At 39.6% G+C, this 22,402-nt stretch overlaps 1 protein-coding gene across 1 annotated transcript in view; it reads right to left on the bottom strand.

The window, feature by feature from the left end:
• The window catches only part of LRRC63 (leucine rich repeat containing 63), a gene marked incomplete at both ends in the record, with an annotated part of 136,886 nt that overhangs the window by 83,976 nt on the left and 30,508 nt on the right, over positions 1 to 22,402 (bottom strand). Inside the window, one exon of the mRNA XM_080660134.1 lies at positions 14,065 to 14,745. Coding sequence (XP_080516260.1) covers positions 14,065 to 14,745 — 681 coding nt within the window. The remainder of the gene's footprint in view (positions 1 to 14,064; positions 14,746 to 22,402) is intronic.

Below are 22,402 nucleotides of genomic sequence, written 5' to 3'. Positions count from 1 at the left end.
AGAACATTTCACCCCAAATCTACAGAATGTACATTCTTCTCAAGTGAACATGGAACATTTTCAAAGATAGACCACATATTGGGTCACAGGCAAAGTCTCCCCAAATTCAAGAAGATTGAAATTATATCAAGCATCTTCTCAGATCACAATGGCATAATATTAAAAATCAACTATAATAAAAACAATAAAAAATTCAAACACTTGGAGGCTGAATAGCATGATATTAAATAAAGATTGGGTTACCAAAAAGGTCAAAGAAGGAATTAAAAACATCCTGGAAATGAATGACAATGAAAACACAATAATCCAAAACCATTGGGACACAGTGAAAGCAATCCTGAAAGGGAAGTTCATAGCATTACAGGCCTACCTCAAAAAAAAAAAAAAGAAAGAAAGAAAAAGAAAGAAAGAAAAGGAAAGAAAAACTGGTAATAAATTATCTAACTCTACAACTTAAATAATTAGAGAGACAGCAACAAGAAAAACCCAGAGTGAGCAAAAGGAATGAGATGATAAAGATCAGAGCATAAATAAATGAAATAGAGACCAAAAACACAACAACAATACAAAAAGATCAATGAAACCAAGACCTGGTTTTTTGAAAGGATAAACAAGATTGATGAACCTCTAGCCAGGCTCACAAAGAAGCAAAGAGAGAGAACCCAAATAAACAAAATCAGAAATGAAAGAGGCAAAATAACAAAAGACCCCACAGAAATACAAAGGATTGTAAAAATAAAAAAATACTATAAACATCTCTAGTTCAACAAACTAAACAACCTAGAGGAAATGGACATATTCCTAGAAAAATACAACCTTCCAAAACTCAATTAAGAAGAATCTAAAAATCTCAACAGGCCAATAACTAAGGAGGAAATTGAAGCAGTCATCAAAAAGCTTCCAGCAAACAAAAGCCCAGGCCAGATGGCTTCAGGGGAGTTTTACCAAACATTAAAAGAAGAACTAAAACCTGTCCTCAGACTATTCCAAAAAATTCAAGAGGAAGGCTCACTTCCAAGCTCTTTCTATGAAGCCAGCATTACCCTAATCATAAAACCAGATAAATGCACTACAAAAAAAAAGAATTACAGGGCAATATCCCCCATGAACATAGATGCCAAAATCCTCACCAAAATTCTAGCAAATCGGATTCAGCATTGCATTAGAAAGATCATACACCATGACCAATTGGGATTTCTTTCACGGATGCAAGGCTGGTACAAAATCCACAAATCAATAAACGTTATACATCACATAAACAAATTGAGACACAAAAATCACATAATCATATCAATTGATGTAGAACAAGCATTTAACAAAATTCAACACCTTTTGCTGAAAAAACTCTCAGCAAAGTGGGAATAGCGGGATCATGCCTCAACATAATAAAAGCCTTATATGACAAACCTACAGCTAACATTATAATCAATGGGCAAAAACTAAAACCATTTCCCCTAAGAACAGGAACAAGGCAGGGATGCCCATTTTCACCACTCCTGTTCGACATAGTACTGCAAGTGTTAGCCATAGCAATCAGATAAGAAAAAGAAATAAAAGGCATCTAAATTGGAAAAGAAGAAATAAAATTGTCATTATTCACAAATGACATGATGTTGTACATAGAAAACCCTAAAGCCTCCATCAAAAAACTACTAGAATTAATAAATGAAATTGGCAACATAGCAGGTTACAAAATTAACACCCAGAAATCTATGGCTTTTTTATACACCAACTAGAGGCCTGGTGCATGAAATTTGTGCACTGAGGGGGGGGATCCCTCAGCCCAGCCTGCACCCTCTCCAATCTGGGACCCCTCGGGGGATCAGGCCTAAACTGGCAGTCAGACATCCCTCTCACATTCCAGGACTGCTGGCTCTCAACCACTTGCCTGCTTGCCTGCCTGATTGCCCCTAATTGTTTCTGCCTGCCAGCCTGATAACCCCTAACCACCCCCCTGCCAGCCTGATCGATGCCTAACTGCTCCCCTGCCAGCTGGATTGCCCCCAACTTCCCCCCCCTGCCAGTCTGGTCGTCCCCAACTGCCCTCCCCCGCTGGCCTGGTTGCCCCCAACTGCCCTTTCCTACTCGTCTGGTTGCCCCTAACTGCCCTCCCCTGCCAGCCTGATCATGCACAACTGCCCTCCCCTGCCAGCCATCTTGTGTCGGCCATCTGATTACCACATGGGGGTGGCCATCTTGTGACCACATGGTGGCAGCCATCTTGTGTGAGGGTGTGACGGTCAATTTGCATATCACCTCTTTATTATATAGGAGGATAATTAACTCACAGAAAGAGAAAATTTAAAAAAAATCCCATTTACCATTGCAACAAAAAAATAAAGATACCTAGGAATAAATTTAACCAAGGAGGTAAAGGACCTATACTCAGAAAATTACAGGACACTGAAAAGATAGCGGAAGACATAAACAAATGGAAGAATATACCATGTTCATGGATTGATAGCATCAACATCATTAAAATGTCCATACTATCCAAAGCAATCTATAGATTCAATGCAATCCCCATTAAAATACCAATGGCATACTTCAAAGACCTAGAACAAACTCTCCAAAAATTCATCTGGAATAAAAAAAGACCCTGAATAGCTGCAGCAATCTTGAGAAAGAAGAACAAAGCTGGAGGGATCACAATACCAGATATCAAGCTATACTACAAAGCCACTGTTCTCAAACCTTCCTGGTACTGGCATAAGAACAGACATATAGACCAATGTAACAGAACAAAGAAACCAGAAATTGACCCAAGCCATTATGCTCAATTAATATTTGACAAAGAGCATACAATGGAACCAAGACAGTCTCTTCAATAAATGGTGTTGGGAAAGTTGTACAGATACATGCAAAAAATGAAACTAGACCACAAACTTACACCAAACACAAAAATAAACTCAAAATGGATAAAGGACTTAAAAGTAAGATGGGAAACCATAAAAACCTTAGAAGGCTCCATAGGCAGCAAAATTTCAAACATATGTCATAGCGATATATTTACTGATACAGCTCCTGGGGCAATTGAAATGAAGAAAATAAACAAATGTGAGTACATCAAAATAAAAAGCTTCTGCACAGCAAAAGAACCCATTACAAAACAACAAGAGAGCCCACTTGCATGGGAGAACATATTTGCCAAACAATGTTATCTCCGATAAGGGTTTAATCTCCAAAATGTGCAGGGAACTCATACAACTTAACAAAAGGAAGATAAACAATCCAATCAAAAAATGGGCAAAAGGATCTAAATGGACACTTTTTGAAAGTGTCCATATTTTTGAAAGAGGACATATAGAATTCCAAGAGACATATGAAAACATGCTCAAAGTCACTAAGCATCTGAGAGATGCAAATCAAAACGACAGTAAGGTACCATCTCACACCTGTCAGAATGACTATCAGCAAATGAACAAAGGACAAGTGCTGGCAAGGATGTGGAGAAAAAGGAACCCTTGTGCACTGCTGGTGGGAATGCAGACTGGTGCAGCCATTGTAGAAAACAGTATGGCGTTTTCTCAAAAAATTAAAAATGGAACTTCTATTTGACCCAGTCATCCCACTTCTAGGAATATATCCCAAGAAAACAGAAACACCAATCAGAAAGGATATATACACCCCTATGTTCATAACAGAACAATTTACAATAGCTAAGATTTGGGAACAGCCTAAGTGCCCATCAGCAAATGAGTGGATTAGAAAACTGTGGTGCATCTACACAATGGAATACTATGCTGCTATAAAAAAGAAGGAATTCTTACCATTTGCAACAGTATGGATGGAACGGGAGAGCATTATGCTAAGCGAAATAAGCCAGTCACAGAAAGATAAATATCACATGATCTCGCTCATTTGTGGAATATAATGAACAACATAAACTGATGAACAAAAATAGAACCAGAGTCATAGAAGCATCAAACAGACTGTCCAACACAGAAGGGAAGGCGGGGAGGGAGATGATGTGATAAGAGATCAACCAAAGGACTTGTATGCATGCATATGAGCATAACCAATGGACACAGACAGTGAGGGGGAGGGATGAGGGCATGTGCTAGGGGGTGGAAGCAGCTGGGGAGAGGTCAATGGGAGAAAAAGGAGACTTATGTAATACTTTAAACAATAAAGAATTTAAATAAAAAATAAAAAAGAAGAAATAACACTTTTCAATATATATGCAACCAACCTAGGAGCACTGAAATATATAAAGCAACTAGTAACAGAACTAAAAGGAGAAGCTAACAAAAATATAATTATTGTAGGGGACCTAAAGTACCTCATTTACAGCTATACATAGACCATCCAAACAGAAAATCAATAAGGAAATATCAGTCTTAAATAACACATTAGACCTAATGGACATAAACAATATTACAGAGCTCTTCCTCCCAGGACACCAAAAAATACATTCTTTTCTAGTGTGCCCTAGTACATGGAACAGTCTCAAGAATAGATGATATCTTGGAACACAAAGCCAGCCTCAACAAATACAAGAAGATTAAAATCATACCAAGCATATACTTTGACCGCAATGCTTTGAAATTGGAAATCAACTGCAAAAAGAAAATACAGAAATATGTGGAGATTAAGCAACATGTTATTAAATAATGACTTGGTCAAAGAAGAAATAAAAGAAGAGATAAAATATATATAAAGCCGAATGAGAATGATAATATGACATATCAAAATTCTGGGGATACAGCAAAGGTGGTTATAAGAGGGACATTTATATCATTATAGACCTACCTCAAAAAAACAAGACAAATATTAAATAAATAACCTGTGGAAAGCAGTATAGAATTACCTCAAAAAAGTTAAAAATGGAACTGCCTTATGATCCAGTGATTCTACTTCTGGGAATTTATCCAAAGAAACCCAAAACACTAATTGAGTGAATATATGTACCCTGATGTTCATTGAAGCATTATTTAGCCAAGATTTGGAAGCAGTCCAAGTGTGCATCAGTAGATGAGTGGATAAAACAGCTATGGTACATTTACACAATTGAATAATACTTGGCCATGAAAAGGAAGAAAATTTTACCATTTACAACAGCATGGATGGATTTGAACAGTATGCTAAGTGAAATAAGCCAATCAGAGAAAGACAAGTACTCATATGTGGAATTTAATGAACAAACTGGACTAACAAGAAATAGACTCCTAGATAGAGACAGGAACACAGTTCTGGTATGGGGAAGATTGATGGGGGTGACGGTCAGATGGAGCAAAAAGAAGAAAAAAGAGAGAAAGAACTCATAGACATGGACAACAGTGTGGTGATTGTGGGGGGAAGGTAGAAGAGGGTATAGGGGGATAAACAGTGATTTAAAAATAAAATAAAATAAAATAAAATAAAATAATCTTAAATAAATAACCTAACATTTTACCTTAAAGAACTAGAAAAAAGAAGATCACCCAAATTTCAAAGTTAGTAGAATAAAGGAAATAATAAAAATTAGAAAAGAATTCAATAGAGAACAAAAAGACAACAGAAAAATTAATGGAACACATAGTTCATTCTTTGAACAGATTAATAAAATGACAAACCTCTGGCTAGACTCACTAAGGACAAAAGAGAAAATACTCAAACAAAATCATAAATGAAAGAGAAAAAGTTAAAATGGACCCTACAGAAATAAAAAGAACTATACAAGAATACTATGAAAGTCTATATGCCAACAAATTCAATAACCTTAAAGAAATGGACAAGTTCTTTGAAATATATAACCTTCCTAGACTAAATCATGAAGAACTGGAAAGACAAAATAGACCAATCAATAGTAAGAAAACTGAAACAGTAAAAAAACAAAAACAAAAAACAAACAAACAAAAAAACCAAAAACACCTCCCAACAAGTAAAAGCCCAGGACCAGATGGCTTCACTAGTAGATTCTACCAAACATTCAAAGAAGATTTGATACCTATTCTTCTCAAACTCGCCCAGAAAATTGAAAAGAACCAATTCTTTCCAACTTATTTTATGAGGCTAACATCCTGATACCAAAACCTGTCAAGAACAACACACAAAAAAGACAATTACAGACCAATATCTTTAATAAATATAGATACCATAATCCTAAGCAAAATACTAGAAAATCAAATACAACAATACATTAAAACGATAATATATCATGGTCAAGGGATGGGGGGGAGGAATTCATTCCAGAGACAGAAGGATGGTTCATCATATGCAAATCAATCAATGTAATACACCACATTACCAAAATAAAGAGTAAAAATAATATGATCACATCAGTAGATGTAAAAAAAAAAAGCATTTGACAAGATACAATATCCATTTATGATTAAAATACTCAATAGAGTGGGCATAGAAGGAATGTACCTCAACATAATATAAGCCATCCTATATAATAAAAGGCTAATACACAAATTGACTAAATGGTGGGATGACCAGTCGCTATGACACGCACTGACCATCAGGGGGCAGACACTCAATGCAGGATCCCTGAGGACTCCTGGACTGTGAGAAGGTGCAGGCTGGGCTGAGGGACCCCCCCCCCACACACACACACACTAAGTGCTTGGATTTTGTGCACCAGGCCTATAGTATTTGATAAACCTTTAACTAATATCATATTCAGTGGTGAAAAACTGAAAGCTTTTCCTCTAAGTTAAAGAACCCACTCTCATCACTGTTTTTCAACATAGAAATCCTAGCCAGAGCAATCAGGCAAGAAAAAGAAATAAAAGGCATCCAAATTGGTAAGGAAGAAGTAAAAGTGTCAATTTTTGCAGATGACATGATTCTTTATATAAAAAAAAAAACCCTAAAGACTCAACCAAAAGCTATTAGAAACAATAAACAAATACTTTAAAGTTGCAGGATACAAAATCAATGTATAAAAATTCATTGTGGCCCTGACCAGTTTGGCACAGTGGATAGAGCGTTGGCCTGCAGACTCAAGGGTCCCAGGTTCGATTCCAGTCAAGGGCATGTACCTTGGTTGCAGGAACATCCCCAGTAGGGGGTGTGCAGGAGGTAGCTTATCGATGTTTCTCTCTCATCAATGTTTCTGACGCTCTATCCCTCTCCCTTCCTCTCTGTAAAAACTCAGTAAAATATACTTTTTAAAAAAATCCATTGTGTTCCCATGTAGTAACAATAAAATTTCCAAAAAAGAAATGAAAACTAAACAAAACAAAACACAATTTCTTTTGCGATTGCAACAAACATATTAAAATACTTAGCAATAAACTTAACAAAGGATGTGAAGGACCTATACACTGAAAATTATAAGCCATTGCTGAAAGGAAGAAGATGAAAAGAAATAGAAAGATATTTTTGAGTGCATGGATTGGAAGAATCAACAGAATTATAATGGCCATATTACCCAAAGCAATATACAGATTTAATGCAATCCCCATCAAAATCCCATGGACATTTCTCAAAGAAAGAGAATTAAAAAATCATCATATTTCAATGGAACCACAAAAGGCCCGTAATAGCCAAAGCAATCTTGAGAAAAAAGAAGAAAGCTGGAATTATCAAAATCCCTAACTTCAAATTATACTGCAAATTTACAGTAATCAAAACTTTATATTATTGGCAGAACCAATTGAACAGAATTGAGAGCCCAGAAATAAACCCACATGTATATGGACTACTAATTTTTAAAAATATATATTTTTTAATTGATTTTAGAGAGGAAGGGAGAGGAACAGAGAGATAGAAACATCAATGATGACAGGGAATCATTGATTGGCTGCTTCCTGCATACCCCCTACTGGGGACTGAGCCCACAACACAGGCATATGCCCTTCACCAGTTTTGAATCAGGGACCCTTCAGTCTGCAGACCAACACTCTATTCACTGAACCAAACCAGCTAGAGTTGGACTACTAATTTTTGACAAAAAAGCAAAAAACATACCATGGAGAAACAAGTTTATTCAATAAATGGTGCTAAGAAAATTAGAAAGTCACATGCAAAAGAATGAAACTAGACTGCTATTTGACCCCATACACAAAAATTAACTCAAAATGGATCAAAGACCTAAATTAAAGTCTGATCTGAAACAATTATATACATAGAAAACACAGGTACTAAACTTATGGACCTTGATCTCAGAGAGTATTTTATAAATTTGACCCCAAACGCAAGGGAAGTAAAAGCAAAAATAAATGAATGGGACTGTATCAAATGAAAAGGCTTCTGCATAGAAAAAAAAAAAAAAGCAGCCCATAGACAACAACAGAAAACAACATGATCAACAAAACAAAAAGGCAACCAATGGAATGTGAAAGAATACTTGCAACATTATCTCCTATAAGGGTCTAATATAAAAAATATATAGCCCCGCTGGCATGGCTCAGGGCACATGACCGTGTTGCCAGTTCAATCCCCAGTGTGGGACTTGCAGGAGGCAGCCAATCAATAATTCTCTCTCATCATTGATATTTCTGTCTCTCTCTCCCCTTCCCTTCCTCTCTGAGATCAATAAAAATATATTTAAATATATTATATAAAGAACTTATTCAACTCAGCAGCAAAAACAATTCAATTTTGAAAATGGGCAGAGGAACTGAACAGACAAATGGCCAACAGATATATGAAAAGATGCTTAACTTACTAGCTGTAAGGGAAATTCAAAACCACAATGAGATACCACTTCACACCTGTTATAATAGTTACTAGGGGTCCAGTGCACAAAATTTGTGCACAGGGGTGGGGAGGTTTCTAAGCCCAACCTGCACCGTCTCCAATCTGGGAGCCCTCAAGGGATGTCCTACTGACGGCTTAGGCCTGCTCCCTGTGGTTCTCTGCTCTCTGCAGACCTGCCTGCTTGATGTCACTGCAGGCTCTGGTGTCTGCTCTCTGTGGGGGCCTGCTTGCCCTTAGCCACCGGGGCCAGGGGCAAGCAAAGCCCTGTGGTCTGCTCTCTGGCTCATCACCACAGGGGCAAGCAGGGCCCTGGTGTCTGCTTGCTCGCAGTGGGGGACATTCCCGCCCTGCCCCCAGCCACTTGCATGTGTGCACCAGCTCTGAGCGCCTGGGTCCCAGGGATGTTCCTGCCCCACCCCCAGCTGCTCCATGCCTGTGCGCATAGGCCCGGAGTAGCTAGGGGGTCATTCCCAGACCCCAGCTGCTCCAGGCCTACACTCAGGCCTACAGGCACAGAGCAGCCTGGCTCCCGAGGACACCTGACCTCAGGACTCAGGCTGCTTGGTGCCAGCGCAAGCATAAGCAGCCACGGGGCAGGAACATCCGCCGCATTGCCATGGTGATTCGGGGGATGTTTCCGTCCTACCCCCGGCTGCTCCGCACCTGCGCGCATAGGCCCAGAGTGACCAGGGGTCATTCCGGGAACCTGGCTGCTCCAGGCCTACATGCAGGCCTATAGGCTTAGAGAGCCTGGGTCCCGAGGATGCCTGTCCCTGGGATGCAGCGCTTGGTACCGCTGCATGAAGGCATGAAGTGGCTGGGGGCGGCCCTGCCCCCAGCCACTTCATGCCTGCATATGCAAATTAACCCGCCATCTTTATTGGGTTAATTTGCATACTCACTTTTGATTGGCTGGTGGGCATCGTGGAGGTATGGGCAATTTGCATATTTCTCTTTTATTAGTGTATATTATCAACAAGATTAGAAATAACAAGTGTTGGAGAGGATGTGTAGAAGAAGGAACCCTCATACACTGCTGGTAAGAATGTAACTTGGTAGAGCCACTATGGAAAACAGCATAGAGGTTCTTAAAAAAAATTAAAAATAGAGGTACCACATGACCCAACAACCCCCCTTTTGAATATTTATCCCCTCTCAAATTGAAAGCATTTTGTGAAGATACATGTACCCCAATGTTCATTGCAGCATTATTCATGGTAGCCAAGACAATGGAACAACCTTAATGTGCTTAGATGGATTATTAAAGAAGATGTGGTACATTGAAATACTACTCAGCCATTAAAATGAAATACTGCCATTTGAGACAACATGGATGGAACTGAGACTATCATGCTAAGCAAAATAAATCAGATAGAAAAGGACAAGAACCATATGATTTTACTCATATATGGAATATAAACCATAAAGTAACAAATAAAACAAATCTATAATAATAAAAGCATAATATGCTAATTAGACCAAACAGCCAAACAACCTTCCGGACTTCATTCTGGACGTCCTTCTGGATGACCTTCTGGATGAAGTGGGGCAACGGGAGCTGAGGTAGAAGCAGTTAGGGGCGATCAGGCAGGCAGGTGAGCAGTTAGGGGTGATCAGGCAGGTAGGCGAGCAGGTAGGAGTGATCAGCAGGCAAGCAGAGTGGTTAGGGACAATAAGGCAGTTAGGGGTGATTGGGCAGGCAAGCAGAGGTGGTTAGGGGTGATCAGGCAGGCAGGCGAGCAGTTAGGGGTGATCAGGCAGGTAGGCAAGCAGTTAGGGGTCATCAGCAAGCAGGAAGAGTGGTTAGAGGCAATGAGGCAGTTAGGGGAGATCAGGCAGGCAAGCAGAGGTGGTTAGGGGTGATCAGGCAGGAAGGCGAGCAGTTAGGGATGATCAGGCAGACAGGCAGAGTTATTAGGGGCAATCAGGCAGGCAGGCAGAGGCAGTTAGAGGCAATCAGGCAGGCAGGCAGAGGGGTTAGGGGCAATGAGGCAGGCAGAGTGGTTAGGGGCGATAAGGCAGGCAGGCAAGTGGTTAGGAGCCAGCGGTCCCAGATTGCAAGAGGGTGCAGGCCAGGCTGAGGGGATCCTCTTCCTGCATGAATTTCGTGCACCAGGCCTCTAGTAAACAAATAAAAACTCACTGATACAGATAACAGTATGGTGGTTACTAGAGGGGAAGAGGGTAGAGGGAGGTTGAAGAGGGTAAAGGAGGACAAATACATATATGATGATGGGAGGAAATTAAATTTTGGATGATGTGAACACAATGCCATATACCAGCCATGGGCAAACTACGGCCCTCGGGCCGGATCCGGACCATTCAGCTGTTCTATCCAGCCCGTGGAGCCGAAAAAGCGGAGGGTTCTCTTGCTCTCCCCTCTGCTCCTTTACTTTGAATTTATATTAGTTCACACAAACACTCCATCCATGCTTTTGTTCCGGCCCTCCGGTCCAGTTTAAGAACCCATTGTGGCCCTCGAGTCAAAAAGTTTGCCCACCCCTGCAATATACAGATAATGTATTACAGTATTATACACTTGAAACTTGTATAATCTTATTAATCAATGTCACTCCAATAAATTTAATAGTCAAAACATAAATAAAAGACATCTAACACAGAAAAAAAATGGCCTGTCCAAGTATACACCCAAGTGTGGCAAGAAACTATTTTGAAATTTTATTAAATACTTTTTACTTTTCCAGACATTCTTGCTAAATTACTTGCAGCAACATATTTTACAATCTCAGTAATTTTTATGCTATTGCTTCAATGAGAGGTAATAATGCATCCTAGAATAAAGAAAACAATGTTCAATTTTTAATTTCTAAAATAGGCCTTGTTTGCCTACTTCAGATCAATAGGTGTGAAATCTAACCACAGAATAAAGAAGGATGATGTATGGCATGACATAGATTCCTTGTCCTAGTAAAGGAAATTGATTAAGAAGTAAAGATGATTGAGCTAAGACATAATTCTGTGCTGTGGTTCCAGATCATTCACCCATACGTTCTAAGCCAAAGCATTTGGTTTTGAGTGGAAAGGAGGGAGATTAGGTGAAGATGTGGTTAGGAATTCCCTGATAGATCTCTGAATAATCTGAGGGCCCTTAAACTCACCTAAAACTTTCCAAAGAGGGGACCACCAGAGCGGAATAAACTTAATAAATCAGAGATGGCAGCATGACTTATTTAGATTTTTGACATGGAAGAGATCCAGCAGTTAATTTATGTCACAGATGGTGATAACAGAAGAAATAGTGAGCTCAGAAATTTATATTATTGCTATATTTGAAATGTGCTAACAGAGTAAATCTTAAAAGTTCTCATCACAAGAAAAAAATTATAACTATGTGAAGTGATGGATATTAACTAAATTGATTGTGGTAATCATACAAGGTAGGGCAAAAGTCGATTTACAGTTGTGAGTACACAAAACCCTGGGTATTTACAAAAGTCCCTTCATTTTGGCAGAGCTTAAACTTCAAGAATTGTCTCCTGTGCAACTGTGAAAATCTATTTCAGTTTTTTAGCACTTCAGCTGATGTTTTCAGCTGTGTTTCTTAGAGTATTGCCCTGCACATGCACAGCTTAGAAATCAGCCAACACCCTTAAAGGAATTTGTATGCAGATATTTAGATTCAGTTGTCTCCTCTATGATATTTTGCCCCTCAAGTCCCAGCTATATTGGCAGTCCCACTGTCTGACTGCTATCTCCTTAACCCAGAAATACTACCAATATCTACTTGTGCTCTAGTCTCCAAACTGGCAAAAAGACAAGGTAAATGTAGAACTAACTCATAGGCTTCCCTTATTTCAAGGATCATAGCCACTCCAGTCTTCTCTGTAACGGATAATCTCCAATACCTTAAAAAGATGGGTTCTATATTTTGGACAGTTTTCGTATGTGATTTTAGTGAAAGGACTTGTCCAATACAAGCTACTCAATCTTAGACAGAACCAGAAGTCACTGGGTTATTTTGAAATATGTATCTGTTCATTCTAACACCTAGAACTCCTGTGGGTATGTTTCTACTGCTTACTGTTTCTGCTAGTTTTCACTTATTTTGTCTTTCTCTTTATGTGCCTGGTAATTGTTGCTTACCAAACACTGTATTTGTAAAAATTTTTATAGGTCTGTAATGATGTTAAAACAGTAACTGGCACATGTCAAGTAGCTAACTCTCATTATTGCATGTCTATCTGCCCCAGCCAGATTAAGAATACTGCAGGTTTTATGTTCCCAACATCAGTACAAAGTTTGGTTTATAGTCAATATTTAAAAAATAGTTGCTGAGTAAACAACTTAAGGAACTGAAAATGAAGTGAGACATATGTGTGAATCACACAGACATACTCAAACACACAAGTTTTTTGACCCTTAAACTATGTGTATGTATAACTTTGATGAAATGCATATTACATTAAAAAATAAGAAAGTAATGCCTTAATGAATCTATTATCTCCTCATTGGAATTTAGAGGCCCTCATCATTTATTGTACTCAACTGAAAAAATAGAAAATAAATGTCATTTAACATTCTGTCACATAGGAAAGAGAAAATGTATTTGATGTAGGGAAATACCTAAAAATGTAGACACAGTACATTTTCTGGACCTAAGAGAGAAAAGAATACTTACTGTTATAACCCAAATGAACTCATGGTACCTTGTAGCCAGTATCATAATGTTACCATGTTTAGAGGACACATTGGTCTGACACCTGGCATTGAAAAGAAGTGTAATCTTTGCTCAAAGTGTTTCAAATAAGGAAGAGATGATGATAAATAGTAAACATTCATCAGAATTATTTTTACTCGTCCATATTGAATACTTTTACAGAGAGATAATATTACATATAATTTTAAAAGAATAACATAAACCTAGCATTTACCTTCAGGTGGGGTTGGCATGCTTTGCTTTGGAACATTTTCCAGATTTTCATTTTCTATTACCTGAGTTTCTAGAAAAAATAAAAAAACAAAACAACTTTGAATACTTGTGAAAATTCATGTTGATGTTGTTATGATTTCATTATAATTGTTAATCTTTTAATGAATTGGAATTATCTATGGTAATCTGCCCATAAAGGCGTCCATTAGCATTAACATTCTGCTTCTAGAGTTCATCTAGATTACCTTCTGAATGATTGTTCATTCTCACTGTTCCTTTATATTATATTCTTTGATCTTTTGAACTTCCTTCTCTGTTTCCCACCACCACCATTTGGGTGGAATACCCAATTTGGTCTAATTAGACCTGCAAGATCAAAACTTCTGTTACTGCATTCTGGCCCATACATTAAATGTATAGGCAAAGAGCAATCCAACCATTCCACTCTGCAAACTCAAGTGGGGGACACCATTTGTTTGTATGCCTTTCTCTTCCCTTTTCTCTGACCCCATTTTTACAGACCAGGTTCAGAATAGACATACCTATTTCAGACTGTCTGTGAGGTTTTCTTGGTAAAACTGGTGCTGGTAGGAGAACAGTATCAAGAAAAGGATTAATATTTATCACTGCCGTACTTTGTTGTAAATGGTCAGATGGTTGTAAATGTTTTTGTGCTTGAACAGGCATCGTTCTTGGGAGAGGGCGTGGCATTGTTGCACTTAAATCTATTAGAGGGTGCTTAAAAGTATAGGTCCTACAATACTCAGGGTGAACTTCCTTGAGTTTTGGACTGGTAACTGAGGAAGGGGCATTTAAAGGTTTGGAGAACTCTGAGGAGAGAATCAGAATATCTTTCAGTATGTGATCATTAGAAATTGTTTTTATTTTAGGTGGCTCTTCCTTTGGTTTTCTTGATTTTTCCATTTGGCTTGTTTCTTTCCCAAACACTCGCCTGGAAGCTGGATGAAAACTTGGAAGAAATATGGAACCAGTAGCCGTCTCTGGAATGCTCCAATAAACATCTTTAGAAGATTTTCGAGGTGTGGAAATACTAGCCACTCTTCTTTGTACATGGTGATTAAGAGAGAGATTTTGGATATTGACAAAGCTTTGTGATTGCTCTCTTGAAACAACATCAGGAAAACTAGTTTTATCTACTTCAATTAAAGTGGTTTCATCTTGAGCAAACTTTTCATGTGATGGCTCAATTTTATCAGTCTTGGCTAAACCAGAAAAAGAGAAAAAAAGCACAATTAGATTATATTCATCAAGGTGTCAGGGACAAAACTGTAATGTCTTGGAATTCATAACTTTGTTTTATTTACTCACCCCTCTCTCACTTTCTAAAATATTTCTGTATATATTCAGCTATTGGGAATTTTGTTTAGCTGACGGAGATAAAGTTTGAATGAATAATTGGAGAAGTGAAGAGGCTAAATTGTATTAAATTTATGAAGGGTAGGGTAGGGAGCTTATTCTTGAAAAAAAATACAGAATTGATGGAGAAAAGAATAGAGTATAAAAGATATTTTTGGACAGTTACCACTAAAACTCTGGCAATATGGACAAGTAAAAATAATTCTGATGAATGTTTACTATTTATCATCATCTCTTCCTTATTTGAAACACTTTGAGCAAAGATTACACTTCTTTTCAATGCCAGGTGTCAGACCAATGTGTCCTCTAAACATGGTAACATTATGATACTGGCTACAAGGTACCACGAGTTCATTTGGGTTATAACAGTAAGTATTCTTTTCTCTCTTAGGTCCAGAAAATGTACTGTGTCTACATTTTTAGGTATTTCCCTACATCAAATACATTTTCTCTTTCCTATGTGACAGAATGTTAAATGACATTTATTTTCTATTTTTTCAGTTGAGTACAATAAATGATGAGGGCCTCTAAATTCCAATGAGGAGATAATAGATTCATTAAGGCATTACTTTCTTATTTTTTAATGTAATATGCATTTCATCAAAGTTATACATACACATAGTTTAAGGGTCAAATAGCACTCTATGGCTTGTTATGAAAAACAGTGCTCCTCAAATCTCGCCTATTCTATTTCCAGCTCCCCAGAGGGAAAGACTTTTAAATTTTTTAATAAAACTCCCACATATTTATTGCATGATGATAGTTACAGTAGTTGCCAATTCTAGACCAGAGGTTTTTAGTTGGGACCAACTGTGTGTAAACTCAACATTAATTTTTTTCATATTTTAATCTTTATTGTTGAAAGTATTACATAGGTCCCTTTTTCCCCCCATTAACCTCTTCCAGCCCACTCCCATCCGCACCCCCAGGCCCTTACCACCCCATGGTTATGCCTACCTAATTGATCTCTTCTCACCCACCCTCTCCTGCCTTCCCTCTGAGGTTCAACAGTCTGTTCATGCTTCTATGTCTCTGGGTCTATTTTTGCTCATAGTTTATTTAGTTCATTAGACTCCTCATATGAGTGAAATCATGTGATACTTGTCTTTCCCTGACTGGCTTCTTTTGTCTAGCACCGTGGTTGGCAAACTGCGGCTCTTTGGCCCCTTGAGTGTGGCTCTTCCACAAAATACCATGGCCTGGACAAGTCTATTTTGAAGAAGTGGTGTTAGAAGAAGTTTAAGTTTAAAAAATTTGGCTCTGAAAAGAAATTTCAATCGTTGTGCTGTTGATATTTGGCTCTGTTGACTAATGAGTTTGCCAACCACTGCATAGACTCTAGCATAATGTTCTCCATGTCAATTCATGCTGTTGCAAATGGTAAGAGTTCTCTTTTTTATTGCTATGTAGTATTCCATTGTGGAAATGTACCACAGTTTTTTATCCACTCATCTGCTGATGGGCACTTAGGCTGTTTCCAAATCTTAGCTATTATAAATTGCGCTGCTATGAACATAGGGGTGCATACATTCTTTCTGATTGCTGTTTCAGGTTTCTTAGGATATATTCTTAGAAGTGGGATCACTGGGTCAAATGGAAGTTCCATTTTTAATTTTTGAGGAAACTCCATACTATTATCCATAATGGCAAGACATTACTTTCAAAGAGATGGCCCAGGGATTAAAAGTGGTGGCAGAGTAAGTGGATGCTTACACGCACATGCTCCCAGGAACAAACTGGTATTACAACTAAAATACAGGAAAACTTCCTGAATAATCAATGGAAAACTTGCAAGAGAGAATCCTGATACCTGAGTTCTGAAAGTGGAGACCACATAGAGACCGGTAGGAGGGGCAGAGGCTGGAAAGGGATGGCCAGGCACCCACAGACAGCAACTGAAGTCCCAGAGAGAGATATCAGCTGTGGGGGTGGGGGTTGCCACTGAGAACTCCGGGATCTAATCCCCAAGCTGGGCCCCCCAGCAGAGAGCACCAAACAGAGAAGGGTACCCACATGACATCTGGATATAAAAAGCAGCATAGGGCTGTCTGCCAGGGAGTAACAACTGAAAATTCAGGCACCTTCTTAAAGGGCCAATGCACAAAATTCCCTGTGGAGCCACCTACCTTGTGCTCTAGCAGAGGGAGGGTGAAGTGGACTGGAGCTGTGAGAGCTGTGAAAGAAGGACTGGGGACTTGAGGGATAGAGCTCAGAAGACAGACACCCCAAGTTTCCTGGGCTAGGTCATTCCCTCATGCAGCAGAGGACATCTTTCCCACATAGACATTTGCCTTGCCTGGGGGGAAGACAGTCAACACACCCTATTGGAAAACACCTTGCCCTGAGGCCACTTAAGAGATTAAAAATAACAATTAGCCTCTAGGAACTGCCCCACCCTGTTGAAAAAAACTCCCGCCACACCTGAGGACAATTGCCTGGGGGACAATTCAACTTGGAATCCTATCAGTATGTAGGCAGAGGTGGTCTCTGGGGGCTTTGAGTCTAAGCATGATTTAATTAGTCAGAAACAGCATTTAACACTCTCCTGCACTAGAGATTGAGAGGTGTAGAGGACCTACCTAATACATAGTCACAAACCCAAACAGGAAGCCAAAATGAGGAAACAAAGAAACAACCCCTAAATGAAAGAACTACAGAATTCTCCATAAGAAGAGATAAATGAAGCAGATATAAGAAATTTATCTGAAACAGAGTTCAGAGTAATGATGGTAAAAATGCTCAAAGCATGAAAAAAGATATAGTAACTATGAAAAAACTAGAGGCCTGGTGCATGAAATTCGTGCATGGGGGCAAAGGGGTGTATGTGTCCCTCAGCCCAGCCTGCACCCTCTCCAATCTGGGACCCCTCGAGGGATGTCCGACTGCCCATTTAGGCCCAATCCCACCATATCGGGCCTAAATGGGCAGTCGGACATCTCTCTCACAATCCAGGACTGCGGCTCCCAACCGCTCGCCAGCCTGCCTGCCTGATTGCCCCTAACCACTTCTGTGTGCCAGCCTGATCACCCATTAACCACTCCCCTGCCAGCCTGATTGACACCTAACTGCTCCCCTGCTGGCCTGATTGCCCCTAATTGCCCTCCCCAGCCAGCCTGGTCACCTCTAACTGCCCTCCCCTGCTGGCCAGGTCGCCCCTGACTGCCCTCCCCTGCAGGCCAGGTCCCCCCCAACTGCCTTCTCCTGCAGGCCTGGTCCCCCTGAACTGCCCTCCCCTTCAGGTCTGGTCCCCCCAACTGCCCTCCCTGCTGGCCTGGTCGCCCCTAACTACTCTCCCCTGCTGGCCTGGTCCCCCCCAACTGCCCTCTTCTGCTGGCCTGATCTCCCACAACTGCCCTCCCCTGCTGGCCATCTTGTAGTGGCCATCTTGTGTCCACATGGGGGAAGCCATCTTTGACCACATGGGGGCAGCCATCTTGTGTGTTGGAGTGACTGTCAATTTGCATATCACTCTTTTATTAGATAGGATAGCAGTCTGAGATAAAGAATGACATAACACAAATAAAGAACACATTGAAAAGAATACACAGCAGATTAGGGGAAGCTGAGGATTGAATCAGTTAATTAGAAGACAGAGTTGAAAATATCACTCAATCAGAAAACTAAAATGAAAAAAACAATTTAAAAACAGACAGCTTAAGGGAGCTGTGGGACAATGGAAATGTAACAATATTAGAATAGCAGGTGTGCCAGAAGAGGCAGAAAGGGAGAAAGGCATAGAGAAGGTGTTTGAAGAAATAATGGCAGAAAACTTCCCTAACCTGGTAAAGGAAAAAGTCACACTAGTACAGAAGGCACAGAGAACCCAAAAAAAGAAGAACCCAAACAGGCCCACGCCCAGACGCATCATAATTAAAATGCCAAAAATTAAAGATAAGAGAGAATCTTAAAGGCAGAAAGAGAAAAGAAAACTACTACCTACAAACGAGTTCCCAAAAGGCTGACAGCTGATTTCTCATCTGAAATTCTATAGGCCAGAGGGAATGGCATGAAGTACTCAAGGTAATGGAAAGCAAGGATCTGAGACCAAGATTACTATATCCAGCAAGGCTATCATTCAAAATAAAAGGTCAAATAAAGAGTTTCCCAGACCAAAAAAAAAAAAAAAAAAGGCTAACGGAGTTCATCACCACCAAGCCAGCATTACAAGAAATGCTAAAGGGATTGCTGTAAGGGATTGCTGAGAAGAAGAAACAGAGAGAGAAACCTCACCATACAGAATTAAAATGGCTATAAATAAGTACCTATCAATAATAACCCTAAATGTAAATGGACTAAATGCTCCAATCAAAAGGCATAAGATAGCTGAGTACAAAAGCATGACCCAACTATATGCTGTCTACAAGAGATCCACCTTAAAACAAAAGGCACACATAGGATGAGACTACAGGGATGGGAAAAATTTTTCCATGCAAACAGGAAAAAAAAGCTGGAGTAGCAATATTCATAACCAACAAAATAGACTTTAAAATGAAGTCCATCACAAGAGACAATAAAGGCCACTACATAATACTAAAGGGATTGATCCAACAAGCATATGTGCACCCATTATAGAAGCACCTAAATATATAAAAAACTTCTAGAGGACTTTAACAGAGAGATCGACAACAATACAGTAATAGTAGGGGAGTTCAACACCCTACTGACTTCACTGGATAGATCTTCCTGAAAAAAAAAAAAATAACTTAACAAGGAAACAGAGACTCTAAAGGACACACTGTATCAGATGGATTTAATTGACAGTTATAGAACATTTCACCCCAACACAGCAAAATATACATTCTTCTCAAGTGACATGAATCATTCTCAAAGATAGACCACATGTAAGAACACAAAACAAGTCTCTATAAGTTCAAGAAGATTGAAAGCATATCAAGCATCTTGTCAGATCACAGTAGAATCCTATCTAATAAAGATGTAATATGCAAATTGATGGTAACTCCACGACAAAGATGGTGGCACCCACAGCCAATAAGGAGGGAATATGCAAATTGACACAACAAGGCGAGAGATGGAAGGTGGCTCTGACCAGAGCGAAGGCGGAAAGGCAACTCCAGGCCGGAGCAAAAGTGGTGCCAGCATCCAGGTGAAGGAAGGCCTATTCTTGCATGAATCTTTGTGCATTAGGCCTCTAGTGAAATTATAAATCAACTACAGTAAAAACACCCAAAAACATTCAAACACATGGAGGCTAAATAGCATGTTATTAAAAAAAGAATGGGTTACCAATGAGATCAAGAAAGAAATTAAAAAACAAATGTAAATGAACACACAACAAGCCAAAATCTCTGGGACACAGCAAAAGCAGTCTTGAGAGGGAAGTTCATAAAACTACAAGCATACCTCAAAAAACAAAACAAAACAAAACAAAACAAAACAAAAAAAACACAAGAAAAGTCAGCAATAAACTATTTAACCCTACAACTTGAAGAACTAGAAAGAGAATAACAAGAAAAGCCCAGAGCAAGTAGATGAAAGGAAATAATAAAGATTAGAGCAGAAATAAATAACGTAGAGACTAAAAAGTCAATGAAACCAAGAGCTGGTTCTTTGAAAGGATAAACAAAATTGTTGAACCATTAGCCAAACTCATGAAGAAACAAAGAGAGAGGATCCAAATAAATAAAATCCGAAATGAAAGTGGAGAAGTAACCACTGATACCACAGAAATACAAAGGATTGTAAGAAATTAGTATGAACAACTATATGCCAACAAGCTGGACAATGTGGATGAAATAGATAAATTCCCAGAAAAATACAATCTCCCAAAACTAAATCAGGAAGAATAAAAAAACCTGAATAGGCCAATAACAACTGATGAAATAGAAGCAGTAATTAAAAAAAAAAAAACACCAAAAGCCCAGGTCCAAACAGCTTCACAGGGGAGTTATACCAAACATTCAAAGAAGAACTAACACCTCTACTCAAACTATTTTAGAAAATCCAAGAGGAAGGAACACTTCCAAACCCTTTTAATGTATTATCCTAATTCCAAAACCAGATAAAGACACTACAAAGAAGGACAATTATAGGTCAATATCTCTGATGAACATGGATGCTAAAATTCTCAAAAAAATATTAGCAAATTGCATCCAGCAATATATTAAAAAGATCATACACCATGATCACGTGGGATTTATTCCAGGGATGCAAGGCTGGTACAATATTAGCAAATCAATAAATGTGATACACCACATAAACAAATTGAAAGACAAAAATCACATGATCATATCAATAGATGCAGAAAAGCATTTGACAAAATCCAACACCCATTTTTGATAAAAACTCTGAGCAAAGTGGGAATAGAGGGATCATGCCTCAACATAATAAAAGCCTTATATGACAAACCTACAGCCAACATATACTCAAAGGACAAAAACTAAACCCATTTCCCCTAAGAACAGGAACAAGACAGGGATGCCCACTTTCACCTCTCCTGTTCGATATAGTACTGGAAGTGGTAGCCATAGCAATCAGATAAGTAGAAGAAATAAAAGGCATCCAAATTGGAAAAAAAGAAGTAAAACTGTCCTTATTCGCAGATGACATGATATTGTACATAGAAAACCCCAAAGACTCCATCAAAAAACTACTAGACTTAATAAATGAATTCGGCAATGTAGCAGGATACAAAATTAACACCCAGATATCTATGGCTTTTTTATAACCAACTAGAGGCCTGGTGCATGAAATTCGTGCATGGAGGGGGTCCCTCAGCCCGGCCTGCACCCTCTCCCATCCAGGACCCCTTAGGGGATGTCTGACTGCCAGTTTATGCCCGCACTTTTAACAAATGACAGCTTCATTGTTGTTTCTTTCTTTTCATACTTAAACCTATTGGAATTAGTAGGTATCCAAAGTGTGTATACATTTTGGGTGACAGCCTGTATACCTCTAGTCAGCGGTGAAAGGAACCAACAGTGGGTTTAGAACCCCCAGACAGGGAACCTCACTCACTCCCCGCATGTCTCCCCACTCCACTTTCCACCTTCACAGGCAGTGGGAGAATCAATGTTTTCTCTCATTTACTCGGAAAAGCACGTCCTGTCACCCACTGTCCAGCAGGAGCATGCTAGGCCCCGAGCAAGCGAAGCTCAGTCAGGGCAGCCTTCGCTCATGGGCACCGGCACCCAAAGTGCACATTCCTCCTCTGCAGTCGCCCTGACTCTCCTGCCATTTCACTGAGAGGACGGACCTCCTCTCCTCCTCTGGGTTCCCGATCTCCAATGCTGACTGAAGGCACCTCAGTGAGGGCCACCCCGCACCCACCAGGTGTGCCTGTCTGCACCTGTTCCCACCTCAGCACCTGCATTAGCCCATGGAGGCAATCACATCGCCACACTGGCCTCCGTGGGAACAGGGCATCACCACTCCGCCCTCTCACTGTCATAGCGCAGGTGCCCACCCCGAGCATGCAGACACGCTCCAAAGGATGTGAGCATGCTGGAGGGGAAGTGCACATGCCTTGTGGGGGATGTAGGCACG

This window comes from Plecotus auritus, assembly GCF_963455305.1.
Source record: "Plecotus auritus genome assembly, chromosome: 3".
Lineage (NCBI taxonomy): Eukaryota > Metazoa > Chordata > Mammalia > Chiroptera > Vespertilionidae > Plecotus > Plecotus auritus.
The sequence above is the reverse complement of the archived record's forward strand: the minus strand, read 5'-3'. Positions and strand labels throughout refer to the sequence as shown.